This window comes from Nannospalax galili, unplaced genomic scaffold (genome assembly GCF_000622305.1).
Source record: "Nannospalax galili isolate Female #2095 unplaced genomic scaffold, S.galili_v1.0 scaffold2927, whole genome shotgun sequence".
Classification (NCBI taxonomy): Eukaryota; Metazoa; Chordata; class Mammalia; order Rodentia; family Spalacidae; genus Nannospalax; species Nannospalax galili.
This window is the reverse complement of record NW_008355812.1, coordinates 435,187-459,126: the sequence shown is the minus strand read 5'-3', so window position 1 is coordinate 459,126 and position 23,940 is coordinate 435,187. Positions and strand designations below refer to the sequence as shown.

The 23,940-nt window shown below is 50.6% G+C and overlaps 1 protein-coding gene across 2 annotated transcripts in view; it reads left to right on the top strand.

Moving 5' to 3' along the window:
* Ppp2r2c (protein phosphatase 2 regulatory subunit Bgamma) overlaps nt 1-23,940 on the top strand; it is a 111,101-nt gene that overhangs the window by 65,094 nt on the left and 22,067 nt on the right. For both annotated transcript variants that reach the window (XM_008853799.3, XM_008853798.2), the window contains exons 2-5: nt 676-773; nt 3,042-3,207; nt 5,202-5,314; nt 7,880-8,057. In XM_008853799.3, the coding sequence (XP_008852021.1) occupies nt 676-773; nt 3,042-3,207; nt 5,202-5,314; nt 7,880-8,057 (555 nt within the window). The remainder of the gene's footprint in view (nt 1-675; nt 774-3,041; nt 3,208-5,201; nt 5,315-7,879; nt 8,058-23,940) is intronic.

Below are 23,940 nucleotides of genomic sequence, written 5' to 3'. Positions count from 1 at the left end.
GCCTGGAGGCAGGGTTCTGAGGGGGAGGAGAGCGCTCACCCGACCCCACCTCGCTGGTGCTGCCCTGGTGGGTGTGGCTTGTCTGTCTATATCCTGTGGGACCCAGGTGATGGGAGCACGGCTCAAGACAAAGTGTGGCCACATCCTTCGGTCCCCACTGTGTGTCCACGGTCTCCTGGTCACTGTGATCCCCAGCTTTGCATCTGCTGCCCTCCATCCACTCACAGAGACCCAGCAGGCCACTTTGTCTTGGCCCTGAGCCCCTGCTGTTCCTATTGGCCAAATACTTTCCCTCCCTTCCAAGGCTATACCAACCTGTCCTCTTTTGGGAGGCCCCACCCACACCCAGGTCTGGGGAAAGGTGCCTCCCTCCCCTGATGCCAGGCCTCCGGCATGACCCCTTCTTGTCCCCAGCTCAGTTCCCTGAGACTAAAGCTCAGGGTTGTGTCAGATTTGCCCAATGACCTGCTGAGCACAGCAGGAAGCCTGCCTGCCTCTCTGTAAGGGGCAGTGGCACACCTTTGCAGCAGGGTAGGGGGCCCTTGTCATGCTCCAGATTCCTAGGCCCCCAGGGGTACAAGGCCCACAGGGCTTAGTGTTGTCCTGCTGTGACTGTCTAGTGCCCCGGTCATGCTGCTGCAGTCTAACCAGTGGCTCTTGTCTCTCTTCCCCAAGCTGACATCATCTCCACTGTTGAGTTCAACCATACTGGGGAGCTGCTGGCCACAGGCGACAAGGGTGGCCGGGTGGTCATCTTCCAACGGGAACCAGAGGTATGTGTGTGGAAGGGTCTCAGAGGAGGCTGGAGGAGAATAGGCAGATGGCCACAGGGCAGGCGTGGTGAGGGGAGTCAGGTGTGAGGGTAGGGTAAAGTGAGGGGCCAGTAGGGTGGAGTCAGGTGGGAGGATGTGGTCTGGCAGGGTGGTGACTATGCTGAGCAAGGCCTCTGAAGCATGGCACCTTAGGAGTCCCATGAGGGTGCCTGGCTGAGACCCGTGCTGCATCCACTCACTGCCGGGTCTCTGAAGTTGGAGGCAAAGGGATGATGGGATAGGACTTGCAGGTGCACTGGGTCAGCTCCCAAAGCCGTGTAAACCCCCATACCCCCAACTCAACAGGAGTTTGCAGATTGCTCACTGCATGCTGAAGCCCCAGGCAAACCTCCAGGGCAGGCAGAGCCCCCAGTGATGCCTGGATGGCCTCGGGGTGCTACACAGAGAGGGAAGGAGTCAGTTCACTCCCACCCTGTTCTCTGCAGGCAGGATGGGCCTGGTGGGGTTTGCTCAGGCGTCCACCCTACCAGGCCATCTTTATCCACTATTCTGCCTTTGCCTTGGGACCATCCACCCAGGCTGTCATTTCTGAAACCCTAAAGAACATGATCAGAGCCCCCATTTACTGTGAACCCGCTATGTGTAGACAACTTGCTGGTTTGGATCCATACCCATTTACAGATACGCCATCCAGCAGTGAGTCCCATGGAGACCTGCTGGATTCCTGGCTGTGGCCTGTCACACACTACCCCAGCAAGGGGTCTCTCTTCATCAGATGCACTGGAGATGACAGGGGAACCTGAGACACTCTAGGAACCAGGGAGGGAAGAAGGGAGAGGCTCAAGGGAGGCGAAGCAGGGAGCAGGGTCCAGGCGCTGCAAGCCACCTTCATCCCACCTGAGTTTAGTCCTTGTGCTGCCACCTAGTGTTGCCTCGTGTGGCTGCTCGTGGCTGCCCCACAGAGGAGAGAGCTGCTATTAACCCTCCCCTGACATCCCGGGAACCACAGCACAGAGAGCTTAAAATAGCTCACCAAGGGCAGCCGAGGGACAGCCCAGTGCGCACAGGTGTGTCCCAGCAGGATGCAGCAGGGCAGCTGTCTTCTTGCTCACTGCAGAGGGAGAGGGAGGTGAGACCAGCAGAGGTGGGGCGCACTGGTACCAGCTTTTGCCTTTTGTTTTTCCTTTCTCTGACCTTTGTCAAGTAGTGCTCGTGGGAAGAGGCGGCAGAGACGTGGAAGGACTTTCAAGCTTTTCTAAAGCAAGGCAGGAACAGGGACTAAAAATAGACACTTTTTCAAAATGAGCAGACACCTGAAGCTGTGCGTGGCTGACCATCTTCATTTGTTCCTAGCCGTGGTTTCTCGTTGTCATAGAAACTTGTCAGCTAGGAGAGTGGTCCCTGGTGCCCATGGCAGACCAGCAGCTCAGTATTTGGGGGGTCTCCACCAAGAGGATTTTTGTGGTTGGGAATTCTGCTGCTCAAACTGGGATGGGAGCTGCCACGGAGGCAGGAAACAGGCTGCCCAGCCTCGGCGCTGGTGTCTGAGCTCAGCGGAGTGAGTGGTGGCCGCTTTGTGGAGCCGTGGGGCGAGCCCTTGCTGCCAGCCTTTGGGGGAAGCCTCAGGGTGAAAGCGGAAGGTTCTAGAAGTTATTGGCTCAGTGTCCCATTCTTAGGGGGGGCTCAGTAAAGTTGAGCTCGGTTGTTGCTGCTCTTCCCGTTCAACGGCTGAGGAGATGTGGAGCCAAGTACTGGACATTTAAAATATAGATTCCAGGGCTGGGAAGATGGTTCAGGCGGTAGAGTATTTGCCTTGCAAGCATAAGGAAAATTTGTGTGCCTTTAATTACCGTGCTGGGAGGTGGACACAGGCAGGATCCCTGGGACTTGCTGGTCCATCTAGCTTAATTGATGAGTCAGGCCAATGAGACCCTGGCTCAAAAGAGGGGGACAGTGTTCCTGAGGCTGACACCTGAGGTTGTCTGCTGGCCTCTGCATGCATGTGCACACACATGCTCCCACACCCCTGTATACACATGCACCCACACCTGCACACACATATGCACCCTCACATATACATATGCACCCGCACACACACGTGTGCCCGTACACACTCCTGTACACACACGTGCACCTGTATTGAAAGTAGTTTCCTTTGGCTGATAGTGCTGAGGGTGACCTGCTGCCAGATGGCATCAGCTGTCCCCGTGCAGCCTCCATCCTCTCTGGCACTCTTGCAGCTTAGTCTGCCTCTGGGTTTCCTTGCAGAGTAAGAACGCTCCTCACAGCCAGGGTGAGTACGATGTGTACAGCACTTTCCAGAGCCACGAGCCAGAATTCGACTATCTGAAGAGTCTGGAGATAGAGGAGAAGATCAATAAGATCAAATGGCTCCCGCAGCAGAACGCCGCACACTCACTGCTGTCCACCAACGGTGAGGCCGGGGTGGGCGCAGCTGCTGTGTGAGCTCCACAAGCTGCCCTGACCCCACTCGTGCTTCGAGGGTTCTTTGGGGCCTTAGTGCTGATTTGAGCAGCATTGAGTCCCCTGGAGGAGCAGACCAGCCCCTTTGGCTTTCCCTGGCTGGCCCGAGTTTGCCCACCATTGTAAGCAGCAGTTAGTAACATCTCCAGGGTGAAGATGAACTTGAATGTTCCAGACAACAGGGACCAGGCCAGAAACCACCAGACACAGACTGAACTCTCAGACAGAGCCCCAAACCACCCAGACTGGGGCTGTCCCTAATGGTGGTGGGAACAGACAGGTGGGAGCTGGCTGGCCTCTGTCCCTATGCTTCAGGAGAGGCTGTGTGACCCCAGAAAGCTATTGCCAAGTGTATGCTCTGCCTGCCACCCCAAGGGAGCAGCTCTAGGCTTCCCAGCTCCTGCTGGCTCAGGGAAACCACCTGGGTCCCACACTCTCCTGTTACCCCTCCTTCCCTTCCTTAGCCCCTGTGAGTCAGAGTTGAGAGTCCGGGGGACAGGCTTAGGTCCAGGCCAGCCCTGCAGACTAGGGGGATGTGGCCTCAGTTTCTACTCTGTTGAGGGGGAAGACTCAGCTCCCTTCTGGGGTTATGGGGAGATGATGTCTACCCAGTACTCTGAGAACGGAAGCACAATGTGAGTCTCAAAGACAGGCTGGTAAGGTGACATCACCTGTGCCACCCATGAGGAAGTACGGCTGCTTAGGGGACCCCCAGAACTTTCTCTGGAATGACAGTCCTTGCTGCCTTTCTGTCCTCACTGTCTCTCTCATGGTCACCTCTCTCTTCTCTCCTCTCCATCCACTGGGTGTCGCCTCGTGAAGCCTGCTTTGATGTCTCAGCCCCTCCTGGCCCCGGGCTTACACCCACCCCCATGTCAGGGCACTTGCTACTCTGATTATGTCTCTGCCCTTCTCCCAAATGGCAGGATCTGTCTCTCCTGGGGGCCTGGCCTTGTGCTCAGTTCACTGTCACCTGAGCTCTGGGCCCTTCCTGGTGAATGGAGAGAGTTTCATAACTCCTTCAAGACAGGATACTGGGGATAAGAGCTAGGCCTTGTGTGTGTGTGTGTGTGTGTGTGTATCTGTGTGTGTCTGTGTCTGTGTCTGTGTGTATATATGGTATGTGTTCATATGTGTGTCTGTGTGGCATGTGTGTATGTGGTATGTGTGCGTGTGCGTATGTGTATGTGTGTGTATATGGCATGTGTATGTGGTGTGTGGGGCGTGTGTGTATATGGTACGTGTGCATGTGTATATGGTGTGTGTATGTAGTATGTATCTGTGGCATGTGTGTATGTATGTGTATGTGGGTGTATGTGGCACGAAGATGTATAAAACGAATTGCAGGTACCAAAGCCTCCTGTGATGGCGAGGGTCAAACTGCAGACATGGGACCCCGGGAGCTGGCTTCTGGATGGCAGATGCCACTGAGTTGGGAACAGCAGCTGGGCTACCCTGTTCATCTCAGGAAGGCACAGTGATTCAGTCCCAGTGTAGCGCTCAGTGAGCGCCCTTGAAAGGGTCATGCCTTTGACCCAGCAAGTCCCCAATAGGGTCAGTGACTGGAAAAGACAGTGAAGTCAGGTTCCCTGCACACAGTGCTGTTTACCACATCCATCTACACACAGCATAAGGTGTGGGAGAACAAAGGCACAGCTGACTTCTGGGGCACATGCCGTCATCCCTCAGGTGGAGTGGCTGTCTGTCCTGAGGCATGTGCCGTTGTCCCTCAGGTGGAGTGGAGTGGGTGTTCTGTCCTGGGGCACATGCCATCGTCCTTCAGGTGGAGTGAGTGTTCTGTCCTGGGGCACATGCCATTGTCCCTCAGGTGGAGTGGGTGTCTGTCCTGGGGCACATGCCGTCGTCCTTCAGGTGGAGTGGGTGTTCTGTCCTTGGCCTGTCGTTTGATGAAGTGCCTTGTTTTTCCCTGTTCTGTTCTTAAAGATAAAACTATAAAACTATGGAAGATTACTGAGCGGGACAAGAGGCCCGAGGGGTACAACCTCAAAGATGAGGAGGGAAAGCTCAAAGACCTCTCCACAGTGACGTCACTGCAGGTGAGCCTCAGTACAGAAGGTTCCAGTCTTAATCTTCTTCTGACTCACGAGGCATTTAGAGTTGGCCAGGCTGCTTCCATACAGAATGTTCCCTGCTCTGTGCCTCAGTTTCCCCCACAATGAAATTCAGAGGACTGTCCTTCAGGGAGTCTGCAGAGCATGAGGCTTGGGGGGCCTGTGTCTCCGAGGTGCTTACCTGCAACTGAGGGGGACAGCAGGTCAGAGAACGCCTGTTACAGGAAGGGGAAACTGAGGCCAGAGTGAAGCTATACCTCACTGTAGCAGTTCAGTTGAACTCTGTGCACCCTGAACCCTGGGCTGTGGGGCAAGAGGGAGATAGGACATTGAACGCCCGTAGCGCTCACAAAATCCAGCTGGCCAGATGCTCTTTGGTGCCAAGAAGGCTGGAAGGTCACGCTGTGGAGTTGTGCCAAAGTTGACCCTTGTTCTGCCTGATTAAAAGGCGAAAGGACTTGTGTCCTCCGACTTCTGGAGCCTCCTCAAAGGAGTGCGATAGCCTTCTGGGCAGCCTCTGGCCACAGTTCCTGTAATTTTCACCAGCCCCATGAAGAGGTCCTGCTGTGTCATCCCATTTCACAGAGGAGCAGAGTTGGGGCTGGGACCTGAATCTGGGCAAGGCAGACTCTGGAGTCACCACCCTGTCCATACAAGGTGGGAAGGAGGTTCCCATGTCCTACCAGAGCCATGGGGTGGACAGTGGTGTCAGTTCCTTCCTTCTGCAGCAGGTTGGGAGGCAGCTGGAACCACCTCATCACATCCCTGGCCTCTAGGATGGGGTTCGGGCTGAACAGGCCGAGCACAAATGTGTTCACTCAGCATAGCTGATCTGATCAAAGACCATGACCTAGCCCTGCATGAGGCCCTGGGAACCACAGTGACCAGGTGTCCCGAGCACCTGGGTCAAGTGCAGTTCCCAGGAAGTAAGCTGAGAGGGCTGGAGAGTGAGCCTCTCCAGGGCATCATGGGAAATCCTTCCCCCGCCCAACGCTTCTTCTGAACCAGTAGTATTTAGTTGAGGTGGGCTGCTAGCACTTCTCCAGGCCTCCGGGTCACTTGTTGACAAATTCCCACAGCCATTTCCCTGCTCTGTGACTCAGTTTCCTCACTAGTAAAACAGATATGAAAATTGGGTTCCTTGAAACAGCTTAGCAGGTATCCATATGGCTGGACCTCGTGAGCTGTTCAGGGAGATTTAGCAGGTGCATAAGGTGAGCATCCAGCCAGTTGTCATAAATACAACACTGTAATTAATGCTGATCTTGAGAAGAAATAAACATGTACAAAATGGCCTCTAAGTGACTGTCCAATAATAAATTCTGAGGATGCAGGAAAGCCAGTTGGCTTTGATACTGAGTAATGGGGGGAGACGCTCCATCCCAGGAGCACCAACAAGGGTTTGTTTTCATGGAGCCAGAGGCCCATGGACATCAAACAGGTTTGCTGTCTAGCGTGGGTCATCCACCTATAGACACTATAAACTGAGGCTGGAGGAGAAGGGAAGCCTGTGGGTGTCCTGGTCTGTCCTCCTGCCTCTTACCGTGTTTGCTTCCACATGCCACCAGAGCCTCCCCAGCCTCATGCAGCTCTTAGTGCCTAATCATGGTGGAGGTGGTCGGAGTGTGCTGAGAAGCTGCTGTGTGTTAGGTCCCTGGGGCTCAGAGGTGAGTCCAGCACCCCTAGCTCAGGGACACAGCCTTTCATGCAGTCACTGAGGACGGCTCTGTGTGGGTACCATACAGACCCCTCAGGTGGGTGCCAGAGAGACAGAGAAGCAACGGAAGGAATGTCTTAGCCTTCCCATAATGCCCAGTGCATCAGAGAAAGACCGGAGCAGACCTGAGGGCAGGCCCGGGCTGTGATGAAGGCCTGCCGGGTGGAGATCAGCAGCTGGTATGTGGCCTGGCCAGGGCTGTGATGAAGGCCTGCCATGTTGGACACAGTGCACAGCTTTCCCCTCTAAGGAAAAGACTTTATTTTGAGCCAAATATGAGAGACCTTGGGAGCACAGATCTGGGCTACAGTTACATGAGCTTTTAAGAAGTCATAAATCAAGACATTTTCCAAATATATTGATGGGAACAGCAGGTAGACAGTTTACAGCAAAGCGGGGGATCTCTGCTACAGGTCTCAAATGCTACCTGATGACACTCTTAACTTTGGGTTGGTGGAAGATGCTGGTCTACTAAGTTTATACACTCCAAAAGTTTCACGTGAAAGTTGAAAGGATGTTAGGTCTGAAACAGAAGCGGACGCCCAGTAGCTATCAAGGGGACTAGCAGTAGCCCAGGATGATGTCGCTCTGGAAGTAGCACTCCAGATCCCCCAGTCTCCAAGTTCTAATCAGTCAAGCCTGTAGAGTCTTCAAGGTAACTGTGGCTTTCTTCTGGTAACTTAGATTCATAGTGGGGTGGGTCAGTTTCAGCTACTGAGCCCTCTGTGTAGGCCAGGAAGCTTTGAAAACCGTAGTTGAACAGCTGGGTGCAGTGTGCTGGGTGAGCAGGCTGGGAGAGGGACGTTTGCCATCTTACTTCACACTCCCTGCAGGTGCCTGTGCTGAAGCCCATGGACCTGATGGTGGAGGTCAGCCCCAGGAGGATCTTCGCCAATGGCCACACCTACCATATCAACTCCATCTCTGTCAACAGTGACTGTGAGACGTACATGTCGGCAGATGACCTACGCATCAACCTCTGGCACCTGGCCATCACTGACAGGAGCTTCAGTATCTTTGACCACGGTCCACAGGGAGATGACTTGGGGTGGGACGTAAGCATGCCAGCTGGTCAGCGTTTTCGCTGAAGAATCTTCCCATCCGGGGTGCAAATAGAGCAGATACAGGCTCACATGCTGACTGGGTATAAGCACTTTAAAGGCACGGCTGCTAAGGGCTCCATCACCCTGGGGCATCCAAGGGAGCATTAAGGAACAGGAGAGCCCAGAGGTCACGTACCCCAGATGAGGGTTTCCTAGATGCTCCCCATCCCCTCTGTAGGCACGGAGGCAGGTTGCATTCCTGTGTGATGGGCTTGCCCTGAGTGTAGAGTGACAACTGGGGTGTCAGGAGCCCAGAAGTGGGTTCCTGTGTCAGAGTGAGCTAAGTTCCAGAGCACTGAGCATTACCTTTCCCACAGCCTGCTAAGGAGGGGCCCACTCACAGGACACAGGAGCATAGACAGCCCTTTGTTAGGGAGGGAGGGCCAAGGCCAGGGCGGCAGGCTGCTCCTGTTCTGTGGACCATTAATGACCATGCTGGACTCTGTGCTCGGCAGTACTGTGTTAACTTTAAGTCACTTCAGGCAGCACCGTCACTACCTCTTTCTAGTAAGGAAACCTGAGTCATAAAGTCCCAAGTTCATAGCTGACAAGTGTCCACTGGGAGAGGGTGAGAGTCAGGGCAGGACCTAGCCATGATAGAGACAAAAAGAATGCAAATGTAAGAGATTCGAGTTGTATCTGAACTGTCTTGGGTTCCAGGTGGCCACAGTACATTAGAACTGCTTAGCTGTGAATAAGGAAAGAGTAGATCACCCCAGTGCTGAAAGTTATCTGTTACTGCCAGCCTGGCCTCCTTGCCCCATCCTGAGTACACGGATTGTGCCTGCCCATGTTGAGGACCACAGCATTCAGCAGCAGGTGTTTTAAAGCACCCACTGTGTGCCAAGCCAGTGATAGGCTTGCTGCTGACACTAGACATGTGAGGTCCTGCCCTGCAAGAGTGGACAGATGTCAAACTCTTTGTGAATGGCCACTGGGAGCTGGTAACCAGTGCTGGGATGTTGGGGCCTGGCTGGCATGTGCTGAGCACTCTCCAGCTATTTCTGCTGTGGGCCATGGGCTCTCAGGTGCCCACGCTGAAGCTCATGATAGGCAGAGAGGGAGTCAAAGTGAACCTGCAGGCCTGGAGCAGATGGTGTGTGCAAGTGAGTAGGGTTTGGACCAGAGAACTTGAGGCACTGAGGGAGGGTGGAAAGGAAGGAACATCAGTGGACTGGGGGCCTCGTGGGAGCTGGGGGCTTACATAGCTGTTATAGAACTCTGTGTCTGACCTGTGTCTGGCTTTGTGAAAGTGCATTATTAACTGGCAACAGGAAATGTGGGGTTTACGCCCTTGAGGAAAGCATGAATGTCAGATGCTGAAGACCTGGAGCCAAGCTAAGGTGGCTGGACCAGGGAAAACTAGGTCTTTGGTGGAGCTGTGTGCAGTCTCCAGGCATCTGTGGACTTCTTACCTGACCAAGCTGTCCATCAGTGAGCCATGCTGCCTCCCTAAGGCCTGTTGGTGCCAGGCCACAGAGTGACAAGACTCAGGCCCAGGACAGAGTACCAGTGCTCGTCCCATGGAGACTTGCCTCCCTTAGCAGGGAAGGTGTCCAGAGCCTGGGCTGCAGGTGCTTTTGTGGGTCTGATGACAGCTGAGTAATTAGAGAAGTCTCGTTTCCGGCATGGGTAGGGCTGGAAGGGGGCTATGAACTGGAGCTGGACTGGGGATAGGTCTGAGCTTATAAGACAGCCTCTGAGCAGGGGTCACCTGGAGGATTGTGGCCCATCTGTCCTGAGAAGGAGGCTGAGGTCAGGTTGGGAGGCTCTGCTGGGTGCAGGGAGCTGGGCCAGGGTGTTGCATCCATTTCTGTCTTGCTCTTGGTGTCTCTTCTGGTCCCAAGGGTGCTGTTCTGTCCTCATGGCCCGCTAGCGGTTCTCTGTCCAAATATCTGCATATTCTATGGTAGCAAAACCAGAATTTCCTGAAGTTCTGAGGAGAAAGGAGAGCTTATTAGGGCAGGAGAAAGAGTTGCTTTGACCACTGACAGTGGAAGACCAGCTCCAAGGACATTTCCTCTGTGGTCACCCCTTGACTGGCCACGTTGGCAGCCAGTACACTCATACCAGCATCATAGGTTGGGGTCTCCCTTCTGCTCCTCCTCCCTGCCCTCCCGGTGGACAGAAGTACTGAGGCCTCTCTGCTTCTCACTGGACCATCACCTGAATCCAGCTTTACCAGGAGCTGTAGAAGTGACTGGAGGGATGTTAGCTGACCTTGTCAGCCCCTGCTTGAAGCTCTCAGTGCTCCTTCAGCTTCCGGGAATCTGCTCTGAGCCCCTCAGTGGTGGCCTATGGCCCTTGGTGACACCTCCCATGTCCCTTCCACCCACCATCAGACTTGACCCTCCTTCAGGGACTGTGGGGTTGTGCTTCACCCTCTGCTGATCTAGTCTCCTCTTGGATCCTGTGATCCATTTGTCCGCAAGCCTCTACTCACAGCTCAATGGCCCAGTCCCACCTGTCCTCTCCACCCCCCTCCTGGACTGGCAGTGTCCTTGGGGCCCCAACACCTCTGATTCCTGGATATATGGAGTTTTCTGTGACTACTCCCCGCCCTTCTGATGGAAGCCTTGGGGTTTGGAGCCTAGAACGAGGCCTCCCTCTGTCCCTGGCACCCCACAACCCAGCTCAGAGGTACTGTGAGTAGAGACAGAGAAGGCTTGTGTCCTCAGAGTGAGGAAGCCACCACTTCCATGTATATCTGGGACAGCTACTTCCCTGCTTGTCTGGAACCCAGGTGACTCAGACCCCAGACCCTAAGGAGCTGGAGGTCCCACGGTGCTTCATTCAGGGTTCTGCCTCTGCTTCCCAAGTGGAGGGTCACATGTTGTCCCCCAGCACCACTCAGCCTGTTAAATCACCTCACGTCTTGTAATACCAACACTGGAGCTCACTCATTGCCTCTTCAAGGTAATAAGACTGTGCAGGAGGCCTGGGCTTTAGTTTCAGCACCCAGAGAATTTTAAGATGAGTGAATTGATTTTTCTCCCCCTGAGTGCTTTCTTGTGCTGGAAGCTGGTGTGACAGCAAGTCCTGATCTGCACCTCGTTTCTTACTTGCATTTGCAGCGCAGGCCCTGTGCTACTAGGAGTTCCGGGGTACAGGGGTCGGGAGATGGGGAGGTCAGGACCTTGGCCAGCACCTGCCTCCCACTCACTGAGCACCCTGGCTGCTATTGTCCATTCCGTGTAGCTGTGCCTGCGGGGCAGGTGATAGAGGCTGAGCGGCCACTGGGTACACAGGGCCCAGTGTGGTGTAGATACACAACTCTTACCAGGTCATGACACGCTGTGAGGTTCCTTCTGGCAGCCCCTCCATCCTGCCCACAGCAACACTGCAGAGAAAGCAGGTCTGCTCACAAGTGCTGCCCATGGCTTTCAGGGTAGGTGGAATGGATGGTGTGAAGCAGAGGGTAAAAGTCTGCATCCTGGGTCCTGGTTCCCGCTTGCTGCTACCCACCCAAGGTTCTGTGCATTTGTCTGTTCAACAGTTACTTGGGGCTGATTCTGTTGAGCATTTGACCAGGTGCTGGGGATACAGGGAGAGTGTTTGGCAGGATTTTCCAGTGCAGTGCATAGGTTGTCTATTGCACAAAGGAGCTGGTGGGTGGGGCCAGAATTCCAAGCCAGGCACCCAGAGAAGAGCCTTTTAAAAATTCGTGTAAAGGGGCTGGAGTGATGGCTCAGTGGTTAAGAGCACTGGCTGCCCTTGAAGAGGACCCAGGTTCTATTCCTAGCACCCACATGGTGGCTAACACCACCCATAATTCCAGTTCCAGAGAATCCGACACCTGCTTCTGACCTCCACAGGCATTGCACAGCAGGGGTGCACTTACACACATGCAGACAATATACTCATACACATAAAATAAAAAAAAATTTCGGGGGGTCTTTTTGAGACAGGGTCTCCCTATAGTCCTAGCTGGCCTGGAGCTCAGTGTAGACCAAGCTGGTGTTGATCTCACAGAGCTCTGCCTGCCTCTGCCTCCCAAGTGCCGGTAATTAAAGGGGTGTGCCACCCTGCTCAAATAAAATACTTTTTAAAACATATAAAAGAATCTTGTAAAAAGGCATGTTCTAGTTTCACTCATGTTGCTGTGATAAAATGTTCTGACAAAAGTAACTTTTTGATAAAAGGGTTTATTTCAGCTTGCAGTCGCAGTTAAACCAGTCCTTCATTGCGGGAAAGTCAAGAAAAGAACCTCAAACAGCTGGTCACATCAGTCAGGATCAGAGAGAAGTGAATGAATGCTCACTTGCTTGCTTGGGCTCAGCTTGGCTTCTCTGTTCTTGAACAATTTGAGACCCTTTGCCTAGGGAATGGTGACACGCACAGTGGGCTGGGTCTTCTCACAACAATTAATTAGGACAATCCACCACAGATGTGTCCACAGACCAACCCGACTCTTGCCAGGTGACACTAGGCTGTGCCAAGTTGGCAGTTAGAGCTGACTGTAACAAGTGTCTCTTTGTAAGTTGCACAGACACCTTTGGAGTGAGTGGACCGCCATACTGCTCTCCTGGGACTTCTGGTTGAGCAGTAAGAAAGACCTGGGACGGACTGAGTGTCCAAGCCCTGCAGATTTCCCCTCCGAAAATGCCCAGAACAAGCCTCCCCTGAAAGCATGGGTCTAGGCACCATCATTGCTCACCCTAACTTCCTTCTGAGATACTGGGCCCCTGGGTGCTGGTTACAACCCTGGCCCCACGGTATGGCACCTCTGTGGACTTCCATGCCTGTAGTGGGAGGAGACCCCTGCTTGCAGGGCAGTGTTGCCCCATCCTCACTGGTGGGGCCCAGTTCTAGACCTGCCTTGCTTCATGTCCCTTTACATTTCCCAATAAGACAGCCAAGGTTTTAAAACCGAGAAACCTGATCGTGCCACTGCCTGCCTAGAGCTCTCCAGAGCCTTCTAGCAACTTGGAGTGAAGCCTTGTCTGTCTCCCCTCCCCACACACATACACACCAGCTTCTGAGATGTTGTTCCCCCTCTGCTAACCTAACTCAGCTCTGCTGCCCTTCCAACTGGTGTCAGAAGGTACACAGCCCCAGCATGTGTCCCAATCTTTCCTGACAGGCCTCTGTTCTTTCTCTAAACCCTAGGTCTCAGACTGGAGCCCCAGACTCCTGTCTCACTCTTAACTGCCCCATTCCTTCCTCCCAGACCTTGGCCTTCCGCCCTACCTGAGCCCAAGCCCTCTTCAGCTTCATCTCAAATGCCTGCAAGTTCCAAATTTCCTTCTGAAGCAGCTGCTTGAGCTTCATGCCACCCATAGGGCCCTTCCCTGGCTGAGTTGTCACCCATCTCACACTGTCTCTTCTGTCTTTGCCTCAGCCCTCAGCTTGATACCTTTGTCTGAGAGAACATTTTCTGGCTCATTGGACCAGCCCAGGCCTTGGCAACCACCCCCTCACATGCACCTCTGTGACTCCTGGAGTGTCAGTTACTGAGCCCGTCTGCCTCCCACTGGGCTGGGAGCGCTGAGATCAGGGCAGGTCTGACTGGTCCCTGTTCAGCACCATGGTTAGCAGCTGTTAGGCGGTGTGTCCTTGTCCTCTGAGGCCCCCATTGCTGTAATCAAGTACCTGAAAAGCAATTTAAGGAAGAAAGGGTTTATTTTGGTTCAGAGTTTAAGAAGGGTTACACCCTATTTCTGCCTGCCAAGCAGAAAGCACCACCTATTTTGTAGACGCAGAAAGTTGTTTATGAGTTGAGAGTGCCTAGGTAGGCGGCTAGACTTTACGTTCCTGGTCTTTGTGGCTCTCAGTCTTTCTGAGTCCCTCTTCCTGTCCAGCCTGGCTGGTTGCTTCTGAGCGTTTAGGGGTGATGTCAGCTGTCTCACCTTAAGCTGTTTGGAGTGACTAATCCCATGGGAAAGCAGGCTGTAGTGACGTGTGACTAACCCTAACCCCTCCTGCACCCTAGAAAGAATGGTTGTGTGCTGTCACAGTAATACATTCTGTGCAGGGGATGATGGAGGGGTGGCCATCACTCTGCTGTATCCCCCATTTCTATGCTGAAGCCTAACCCTGGATTTCAGGATGAGACTGTATCTGGAATTGGGATCTTTAAGGCATTATTAGCTTAAAATCAAGCTCCAGGAGACCATTATGACTGGTGTCCTGATCAGGAGAGGTGATGAGTGTACTGGCATCAAGCACAAGCAGAGGTCAGGAGAGGACGCAGCAAGTGGGTGGCCCCCTGAAAATCCCAGGGATATGCCTTAGGAGGCCCTAGCCCCACCCTAACCTTGACCTTGAACTTCTAGGCTCCACAACTCTAGAACTAGATCCGCGAGACTTCACTTATTACTCTATGGCACTGTGCTATCCACACAGGAAGCCCTTCTGTGGGGCCTTGGCAGGGCCACGTCTAGGCTCACTCCAGCCACTCTTTGATTGGTATGGCAACATCCTCTGGCCCTGAGAGCCAGCTCTGGGACGGTAGGCAGATGAACCTCACACTTTGCCACGGCAATCTGTGGAGCCCAAGGCCACAGCCTTGGCAGCCTTCTCTCTGACCTCCATCTGCACTCAGCCTGTGCCTTGCTGAGGGACAATCTGTTCTGTGACCCACAGCCCTGGCATTGGGACCCTGGGGGTGCTGAGCCCCTAGGATGGGCTGCATATTGTGTATTAATGAGCCTGTTCTGCAGCATGGGAGGACCCCAGCCTATTGTTTGGAAGCTTCCTCTGCCACATCCCTATGTACATGTCACTGTTCGCCCCAGTCTCCCTCTCCTGTGTGGGTTGGTGGTCCCTTCATGAAGGAATGGGCTCTCTGCTTGCCTGTGCCCAGGTTGTCTGGAGGCCCAGTTTATTGCTGTGTCTTGACGGCCTAACTTGTTTCCTGATGTCTCCATGAATACCTGTGTAATAGGGGTTAGTATTGGTGAAATACTTCTTTGATGGGGGGTTGGTATTGGCACAATGCCTGTGTGACCAGGTCTGGTATTGATGTTCCCCTCTGGCATTTATGAAATACTGTCTCCCTCATGAGTCACCAGCCCAAGGTGGCAGCATGACCCTCACTAGGCTTCAGGAGATCAGAAATGCCCTTGGTGGCAGGTGACAAAGGCCAGTCTATAAAAGTCTCTACAACCTAATGATGCTGCAGAGGTCCACGTGGCTCACATTTCCTATGTCCTTGACAGGAAGGAGCATGGATACCACTCTGCAGTAGTCTAGCTCCCTTACGGAGCCCACAGGTGGAGGGGCTCATGCTGGGGTGAAGCAGGGTAATGGAGCCCCATCTGCCCTCCAGGGCTGTCTGTTCTCTAGCTCTCTCAGCCCCTGGTGGTTGTCACAGTCTCTGTCACTGCACCACAATCTGCTTCTCTGTCTTCCATGTTCCCCCTCCCTCGCACTGTGTCAGTTTCTCTCTTGTGCATGTCTCACAAGGACATTTGTGTTGAATTTCAGGCTACCTTGGGAAGCTGGGGTGCTCTCACCTCAAGATCCTTCACTTAATTGTGGGATTATATTTCTTACTGCATTTCCCAGTCTCCGAGGGTCACATCCTGGTGGGGAGCACCTTAGCCCATAGCAGTGGACAGAATCATCTCTGGAACTTGATTGCTTTGCCTGCTTCCCTCCTGATCTGTGTGGAGTCTGCTCCTCTCTCCCAGATGGAATGTCACTCTCTGGTGAGCTTTGTTTGCATGGACAAGCATTCTTAGCTGCCGTGAAGCCATGGAAAACTAAACTGATTTCATTAGACAGCTGGATGAGCATTCCATGGAGAGTTTGGTGACTGAGTCACCAGCCGTGCACGGGAGGGGCTCTTGTTGCACCTAATTCTGATTTTTTTCTAAGGATGACTGGTCCTTGGGTGCCCCTTGGAAAGCACTGTGGTAAGTGGGCTCTACCCAACTGGTTATGAACCTGAAGGCCCCCCGGGGGAGTTAATACTTTAAAAGAACTGTTATTCCCCATACAGGCCCAAACTCCCATTTTGTAGATGAGGAAACTGAGGCTTGTGGGATGAACATTAGGCCCCTGTGTGGCATAGAACATTCTAGAGATCTCAGACCTGATACTTGTCCCAGGACCTGGTACTGGTCCTTATACTGAAAGCCGTGTGGTGTGGGGTGGGGTGGGGTCATAGCAGACCAGGTATCTTCGAAACCCACACTGCCATGGTATTTGAGGAGAGGTGTGTTCATAGAATCAGTGCTCTTGTGCTGCGTGCTCCTCCACAACTACCCCCCTTGAAGGTATCCCCTCTTTTAGGATGGATTAAGTGACATTTGGTGGGGACAACCTGTGATGGTTAATCTTGATTATCTACTAGATGGGGTTTGGACTCACCATGGAAACCAATCTCTGAGCATGTCTGTGAGGAATTATCTAGATTAGGTTAATTGAAGTAGGAAGAACACCGAGTGTGGGTGGAACCATGCCACGGGCTGGGGTCCCAGGCCGAATAAAAAGGAGAAAGTGAGCTGAGCACCAGCATTCATCTCTCTCTGCTACCTGATTGTGGACACAGTGTGACCAGCTGCCTCACATTCCTGCCACCATATGGACTGTGTCCCCTAGAACTGTGAGCCAAAATAAACCCTCTCCTAGGTTGCTTTTGCTAGGTATTTTGTCTAAGCAATGAGAAATATAAATATAAATACAGTTCTCTCAGTAATTAATACCTTTCCTCCCAATGGTACTTACAGAGGGCCAGGAAATAGGCATATGTCAGTCTTTGGGCTCATGGCCATACACCCAGATGGATGCCCACAGCCTATAGGATGCACAGTTTCCTGGCAGGTACTGGGTGTGACCCCAGACCCAGGCTCCAGAGACACAGGACTCCTCCCTAGCTTCAGGTCTCCAGCCTGGAGGGTGGCCTTGACTATGACAGTGTTTTTTGTAATATGGACACCAAGCCTGGGTTTCCTATGTCTGTTGTCATGGTACCTACTGGACACCAAGTCCTCTGTTTGAAACTCAGTAGAGTTCCCCACCTGGGTGGTACCCAGGCTGTAACCTTGATTCTGGGCCATGGACACCAAGCCTGGGTTTCCTATGTCTGTTGTCATGGTACCTACTGGACACTGAGTCCTCTGTTTGAAACTCAGTAGAGTTCCCCACCTGAGTGGTACCCAGGCTGTAACCTTGATTATGGGCCACTGGTAGGACAGGTCTTGACGATTCTTATCTCCCATCCTGCACAAGACCCTCAGCCAAGCTGTGGTGGCCATTGCTCTGACATACCTGCCATGGGGCTGTGGAGGAAATCCATCTTACATGGTTTTGAAGTTTTGACATTTCCAGAGGTGTCAGGAAAGAGCGATTGCACAGATAATGGATGTGACACCACAGGCACAATAAGAAGGTCATCCCTCCTCTGCTGAACACTGAGTAGGTGCTGCTGAGTGAATATATGTCAGACATAAACAGCCTCTTCTCATCCAGTGCCACTTCTGGGAAGTTGAGCGAGAGTTTAAAGTGCATCTGAAAGGCAGAGTGTCAGGGAAGGTGGAAAGTGGTACATCAGCCTTGAAGGAGGGACCCCAGACTGGGCTGGTAGTGGTGGCTCTAGTGTCCTGGAGTCACGGCTCTTTTACTCCTAAGCATTAATCCATTATTTAATCTCCACAGCTTTTTGTTAAAGCAATCCAAGCATCCCAGGAAACTAAGAGGTTGACCCTTAGTGCTAATTTCCATCATCATGTGTGTGCGTGCGTGTGTGTGTTTCAGATAGGGTCTCCCTGTAGCCCCAGCTAGCCTGGAATTTGCTATGTAGACCAGGCTGACCTTGATCTCACAGAGATCCACCTATCTCTGTGTTGGAATTAAAGGCATGTGCCAGCACTCCCAACTCCCTCTTTGTGTTTTTGGTGTGGTTTTTGGTTTTGGTTCATGATGCATTGGAACCCAGGTAACCCTGGAAACCCCATGGTCCTCCCGAGTGAATGGTCAGCAGTTCTGGAATGTGGAGATCTCTTATCTTCATGAGAACCTATCCATGATGCTTTCTTACTGAGAAGAGCGGAGGTGGGGGAGCACGGTGCTGTTTTCCGTATCGTAAAATAATGACAGCGACATTCATCGAGCTTTGCAGCGTGTCGTTCGGGCTGTGTGCCGGGGGTTTGCTTCTTCAGATTACCTTCATAGCAAAACCGTGAGCTTAGAGTGGTCATCCCATTTCACAGATGAAAAGTAAGGTATGGAGAGCTGGAGAACTGGTTCAAGATCACACACCAGGAACAGCTGAGCTGGGAATTGCATCTCACAGCTTGGATTCCAGGGCTCACATGCAACGAAGAATGGGTTAGAGGCAACAGAGCTGGGGAGACTAGAGGCTGGGGGTGTCACTGTCCAAGGACAGAGTGCCCTTTGGGCAGAGCTAGGGAGGCTGGGTTTGTGTAGGACCTTGAGTGCAAGGCAGGGGGTATGTGTAGGCTTGAGTGTGGCTGTGAGCAACCAGCAATGGATGGGTCAAGAGCAGCCTTGGAGCCCGTGCCGCCATGAGGCTGCAGCCAGCTTGGACACTCACTGACGAGCTGCCCTGAATTTACTCTCTGTACTGTTGTATATCAGTCACGGAAACTTCTTTCATAAGTTGCGAAACTCCTAACTAAACAAAATGTGGGCCTGTCTTGACTCCCGTATTTAACAGTCCAAGGTCATGGCTTCCAGTGTGCAGTTTGATCCAAGACTGAAGAGACACCCCAGCTCTTCCTTTCTACCTGCCTTCCATGCTGCTTGCTCATCCTTGGGCTCCAGAGTTTTCTGTTATAGCAGAGGGAAGCTGACAGAAGCCCCTCATCTGTACCCACCCACCCCAGCAACACCATATCCCAGCATTCCTGTATTCCAGGTCCTGGAGGCTCCAAGGCAGAGCTGAACATGGGTCTAGCCCACATTGGAGAACCTTTTCCCACTGGAGAAGATTGTGGGCAGAGAGAGAGAAGGAGCAGGGGCAGCACGCACTCCCACACACACTGTCTGGGCACAGTGCATAGTGACAGAGATGTGCAAGTGTTCACTAAGAGTACCTGTGACCAGCACGTGGTAGGAGCATGTCTTTATAACCTTTTGTGTCTCTGGACCCGCAGTGCCTGACAGAAAAAAACCTAAGGGAGGAAAGCTTTATTTTGGATCATGGTTTGAGACCCTTGATAGGTAAATTGAGTCCACATCAGGAGAAAGCACCAGGACACAGACAAGAACTCTGGCGGGATAGAGTTTATTGGCAAAGAAAATGCACAGGACAGTCCCCAGTTTGGGATGGAGGAGCTGTCAGTTTACAGGCTGTTGGCTGGGGGCTTTTATAGGGTTTTTGGGATTTGGAAGGCAGGAAAATATTTTGTAAAAAAAACAAGTTAGGCAGGGGAGAGAGCCTAGGGCTTGTCAAGAGAGAATAGCCTCTATCAAACCACCCCCTCCCATCCCCTTCTGTCAGCCAGGATCTGGGTCATGGAATAAGGGGTCCATTTATCAGGCAGAAGTAGCTATATATTGTGAAACTTATCAGGGGGAAGTAGTTTGTAGTGAGACAGCTCCTATGTCAATGGGTCTGAGGCGCATGGGCTGGTTTATCTTCTAAGATTATCAAAGGGGAAGCAAGCTCTGCCAGCTCTTGTAGCAATTGGGTCTTGGGTCATAGGTGTAGGGAGTCTGTTTCTCTTGTCTGCAGGCGGTCAGGGTGCTCATTAACTCAGTTCCTGTAATTCCAGAGGGCTTGCAAAACCATGAGGCCCTGTTGCTTTGGGGAGGGGGTTGCTATAGATCCTAACCCTAACATTCTAACATTCCAGCCTTTTGTATTATAGGATGGGGGCACTGTCTTCATCTTCCTGCTGAACATGGTCAACGTGGGGGAGGCTGGATTAGGGATCTGTCAGACAGTGGGGGTTTCCACCTCGTGCATCTGAACAGGGTCCTCGATGGTCGACAGGTGCTCGTATTCATGTGGAGGGAAGGAAAGTAACAGCTGATTAAAATCAGTATGAGGTAGTTGTTAAATCCGGCCCTGAAAATATCTGAAGAGGCAGGGAGCAATGGTTAGCACCAAGGTAATAGCAAGCAGGGGGCCGTTTAAGGGCAGAAGCCAGGGAGTCAGTCCTGTAAAAATACCCACTGAGATGACTACTGGTTCTTGGAATCCTTAAGTGAAAGACAAAATCTTTTATGCATAAGAGCTCCCAAATACTTTTAACATTTTTGGCCTTTGGAACAGAGTACCTTGCTAAAAGGCCCAAGGACAATTTGACTTTTCACCAAGAAAGAAATGGGCTACATTTCTTTGGGGTCTTTTCACCCTAACTACCTAGCCAATTTCCACCTCCTGTTCTTATCACACCACCCTCTGAAGAGGTTTGCCCAAATTGCTGATAGGGAATCAGGATGCAGACCACTCTGGCTTCTTCCATGCTGAACAGGGATGCAGGGTGAGGCAATTGGAGCACTCCCCTTCAGTGGGTGCCAGATTGCATAACTCTTAACTATAGGGAGAATAGAAGATCCTTGACTGGTGCCTAAGAGATGTGAAGGAGAAGTAAAGGCAAGAGTAGTTAGTATTACAAGTTCTAGATGGGGAACCAGAAAAAGTCCGAACAGGGCAAATTCCAAATGTCCTAATTAAAGTCCATTGGAATTTTTTGATGAGGGCTTCCAAAAGCATCCATCTATTGGGTTCTTCCTCATTTTCTTCTTGTCTGCCAAGGCAGGGCTCAAGAGTGATGGACTCACAATTTGTTTTCAGGCACTTTGATAGCTGTTAGAATGGCTAGAATCAGTGTCAGTTCCCTCTCAAAGGCTTCTAAATAGGGAGAGAAAACAAATTTTTTAGGTTAGAACAATAGTGGGTTGTCTCCCTCAGCTACAGGAGGGCACTACAGTATTGCAGATCAAGATTTGAGTCTTACATGTGAGTAGCATTGTCTTATTAGGAATAAATTCATCAATGAGAGATCATTATCTAAATAACATAAGAACTTTAGTCTAATGCCTGGGATATATAATCCCTTCAACTCTTAAAGAAATATACTGATGACTTTAATTTTTGGTTATACTTTCCTTTTGGATGTTTAGGACCATACAGTTTGCCCAAATAAACCAATTTATTTTGACTCTTAGGTCATTTGAGGATCTATTTCCGGAGTCACATGGGCTTGGGAGGAGCCCCTGGCTCCTTTTATCAGTTCCATCGATGTGAAGAGAAGTGAAAGGTCTTGCTCAGCTGTGGCTGGAGTCATTTAGAAGTATGGAGGAAATGATTCCTCTGTGTTGACTCTCCTCTTTGTAGACTGGACACTGGTTTAAGCCCATCTGGTGGGGTCTCTGTGGCCTCCCTGAACAAGATAACAGATGAATCACCACAGTAACAGGACATTTTAAGAGATGCTCCATAGTCCCCTGGAACTTACTTGACCTTGGAGGACAAAGAACAAAAAATTGTCTCTTTAATTCCCTCTGACCAGATTAGTATAGGCTTCAAAGTCTGGCTGTTAAACTCCCAACAAGGGTAGTTACACCAGTCTGTTACTTTTCATTACCATGTGCTATGTAAATAAAGCTTGGGCAAATACCAAACAGTCTCAGATAAACCTTGACTAGACATCTTTAAACTAGTTGACTAAGCTATGTCCTTAGAAATTTTAACATTATCTATATATTATCTTTGTCTCATCCTTGATAAGTCACAGCAAACCTACACAGACCTCCATTACTTGCTTAGGCGCTCTCGTTTTTCACACATAAGTCCTTAATAAAATACTTCCACTCCTCTATCCTTCTAACATGTTTTACCTTACCGTTCGCTTTCTTAATAACCATGAGACATAATAACATTAACAGATTTTCTATCTGTTGTGAGAATTCTTTTCCTGGGGATACTAAGCAATGTTTATCCCCGTCTAAGGTTCTAGTATCAAACCAATGTTTGATTAAAGTTTTCCTGGGGTGCCAGTGAATTTACTGAGCTTACTTACAGATGACTGAGGGGTTACTGATGTGTATGGGTGACCTGAGAGTATTTACAGTGGAAAGCCTTTACCCAGCATGGACCAAGCCTTCTCTTCCTAGCCTTCCCCAGATAATATACTTTAGTCCTCCCCAAACCCAGGAGACCATATGTGATTAAGGCCAAATTACATACAGTTGGCTGGGAAGGGTGGCTGGATACTTGGGTGAGGGTCCAATGACCCTGCTTACCCCTTCAACTGAAGAATATGATAGTCAACAAGTCCAATTGTGATGATCTTTTGCTAGTGGACACAGTTGAAGTCGTGAAGGTGGTAGTTGTTTGACTCAGAAGAGAGTACTGTGCAGCAGCATCTCATTAAAAGAACACGGAATCTAAATTACCCACATAAGATAATGTAATAAGTTAATATTACCCGTGTACACACTGTGTTTTATAAGTTCCCAGGTAAGCCTTATAAAAAACACAAGACAGTTAAAATCTTTTTTACCTTACGTAGTTTAGAGAGTGATCTACCAAAACCTTGCTTTATGTAGAAAGAAGCAATTGGTACATAGGTAAACATTATCAAATTGATGTTTACAACCTCCAGCATAATCAGTTCACGAAAACTGTGATGCTTTAGTTACTGACTGAGGAATTCTAGGTATAAGATCCTTTCTGTCCTCTCCATTGACTGTGAATTGTCCTCTTTTTTTAAAAAAATCTATCCTGTTGTTTTTTTCATGAAGCAGTTAAATTTATCTTTGTATTTCCTATACATTTACATTAGTCTGTGTTAGTGACTTTCCTCGTTATTGCGACCAAATAGAGACTCCCATTAGCTACCTTTACTATAGACAGTAATACCCTCTTTTGATATTAGTTTACACCTTAGCTGTTCTCCACTGCACAGAGCCTTTACTCTTAGGCTGTTATGTTATTCTCCTTTTTTCTTGTCACAGGGTCAGGGGCCAGCCTGAACCTGGAAAAGTCCTGGAGAACACATCTTGAAATAATAGGCTTGAGTCTGAAGTGGGAGGGCCAATCCCATCTCCAGAGTCAGCTTCTCAGTGTGTGTCAAACAGCACGTGACAATTTACCAATATAATTAATACAAAAAGGCATTTGTTTCACTTTAGAATTTAACTTAATGGTTTACATTGGACAGGAGAGCTGTTGAATCCAGTGACTACTAGCAGGACTGAAAACACCTATCCTTCTTATAACCTGTATACATTTGTCTAGGTGACTCCTTTATTGAGAACGGGAATTTCTAAGCTTTATTAAAACATGGATACTTAGCAGTGAGCACCCATCATCAAGCAGGATTTGTTTGACAGAAGTATCTGCCTTTACCAATGTTAAACCTGAGATCCTCTCTGGCTATACTTAATGTGACCAGATGCATGAGAGCTTATACCCACAATCAGTCAGTTTGTGTCTATTCATGACTCAGTAAGTACCTTTCTCCTTGATATTTCCCATTACAAGCCAAATTTTGCCCTCTACTGTGTAACCACGGGAGTAAACATTGGCCCTGATGGATTTGGGAAATTAGCCAACTTCTAGTGATTATATAAGTTAGGAAGGTTTCCTGATCTGGCTCCCTTGTGGGCCGAACCTTATCCTCTTAAATGTTCCCTCTGATCCTTTTCCTAAAAGTTATGAATTGTTGACCCATATTTTACTTTTTAAACTAAGGCAAGACTGTTAACTCACAGGGTGAATTCTTTTAAAGAAGGCTATCTGTCTGGATTAGAAAAACCATTTCATAATTCACTATTCATAACCTTGGATTATGTACCCATAACCTGGAGAATAAGGAACATAGAAAACAATGGTACCTAAAAGAACTTGCAAAGAGAGAGTATCACAA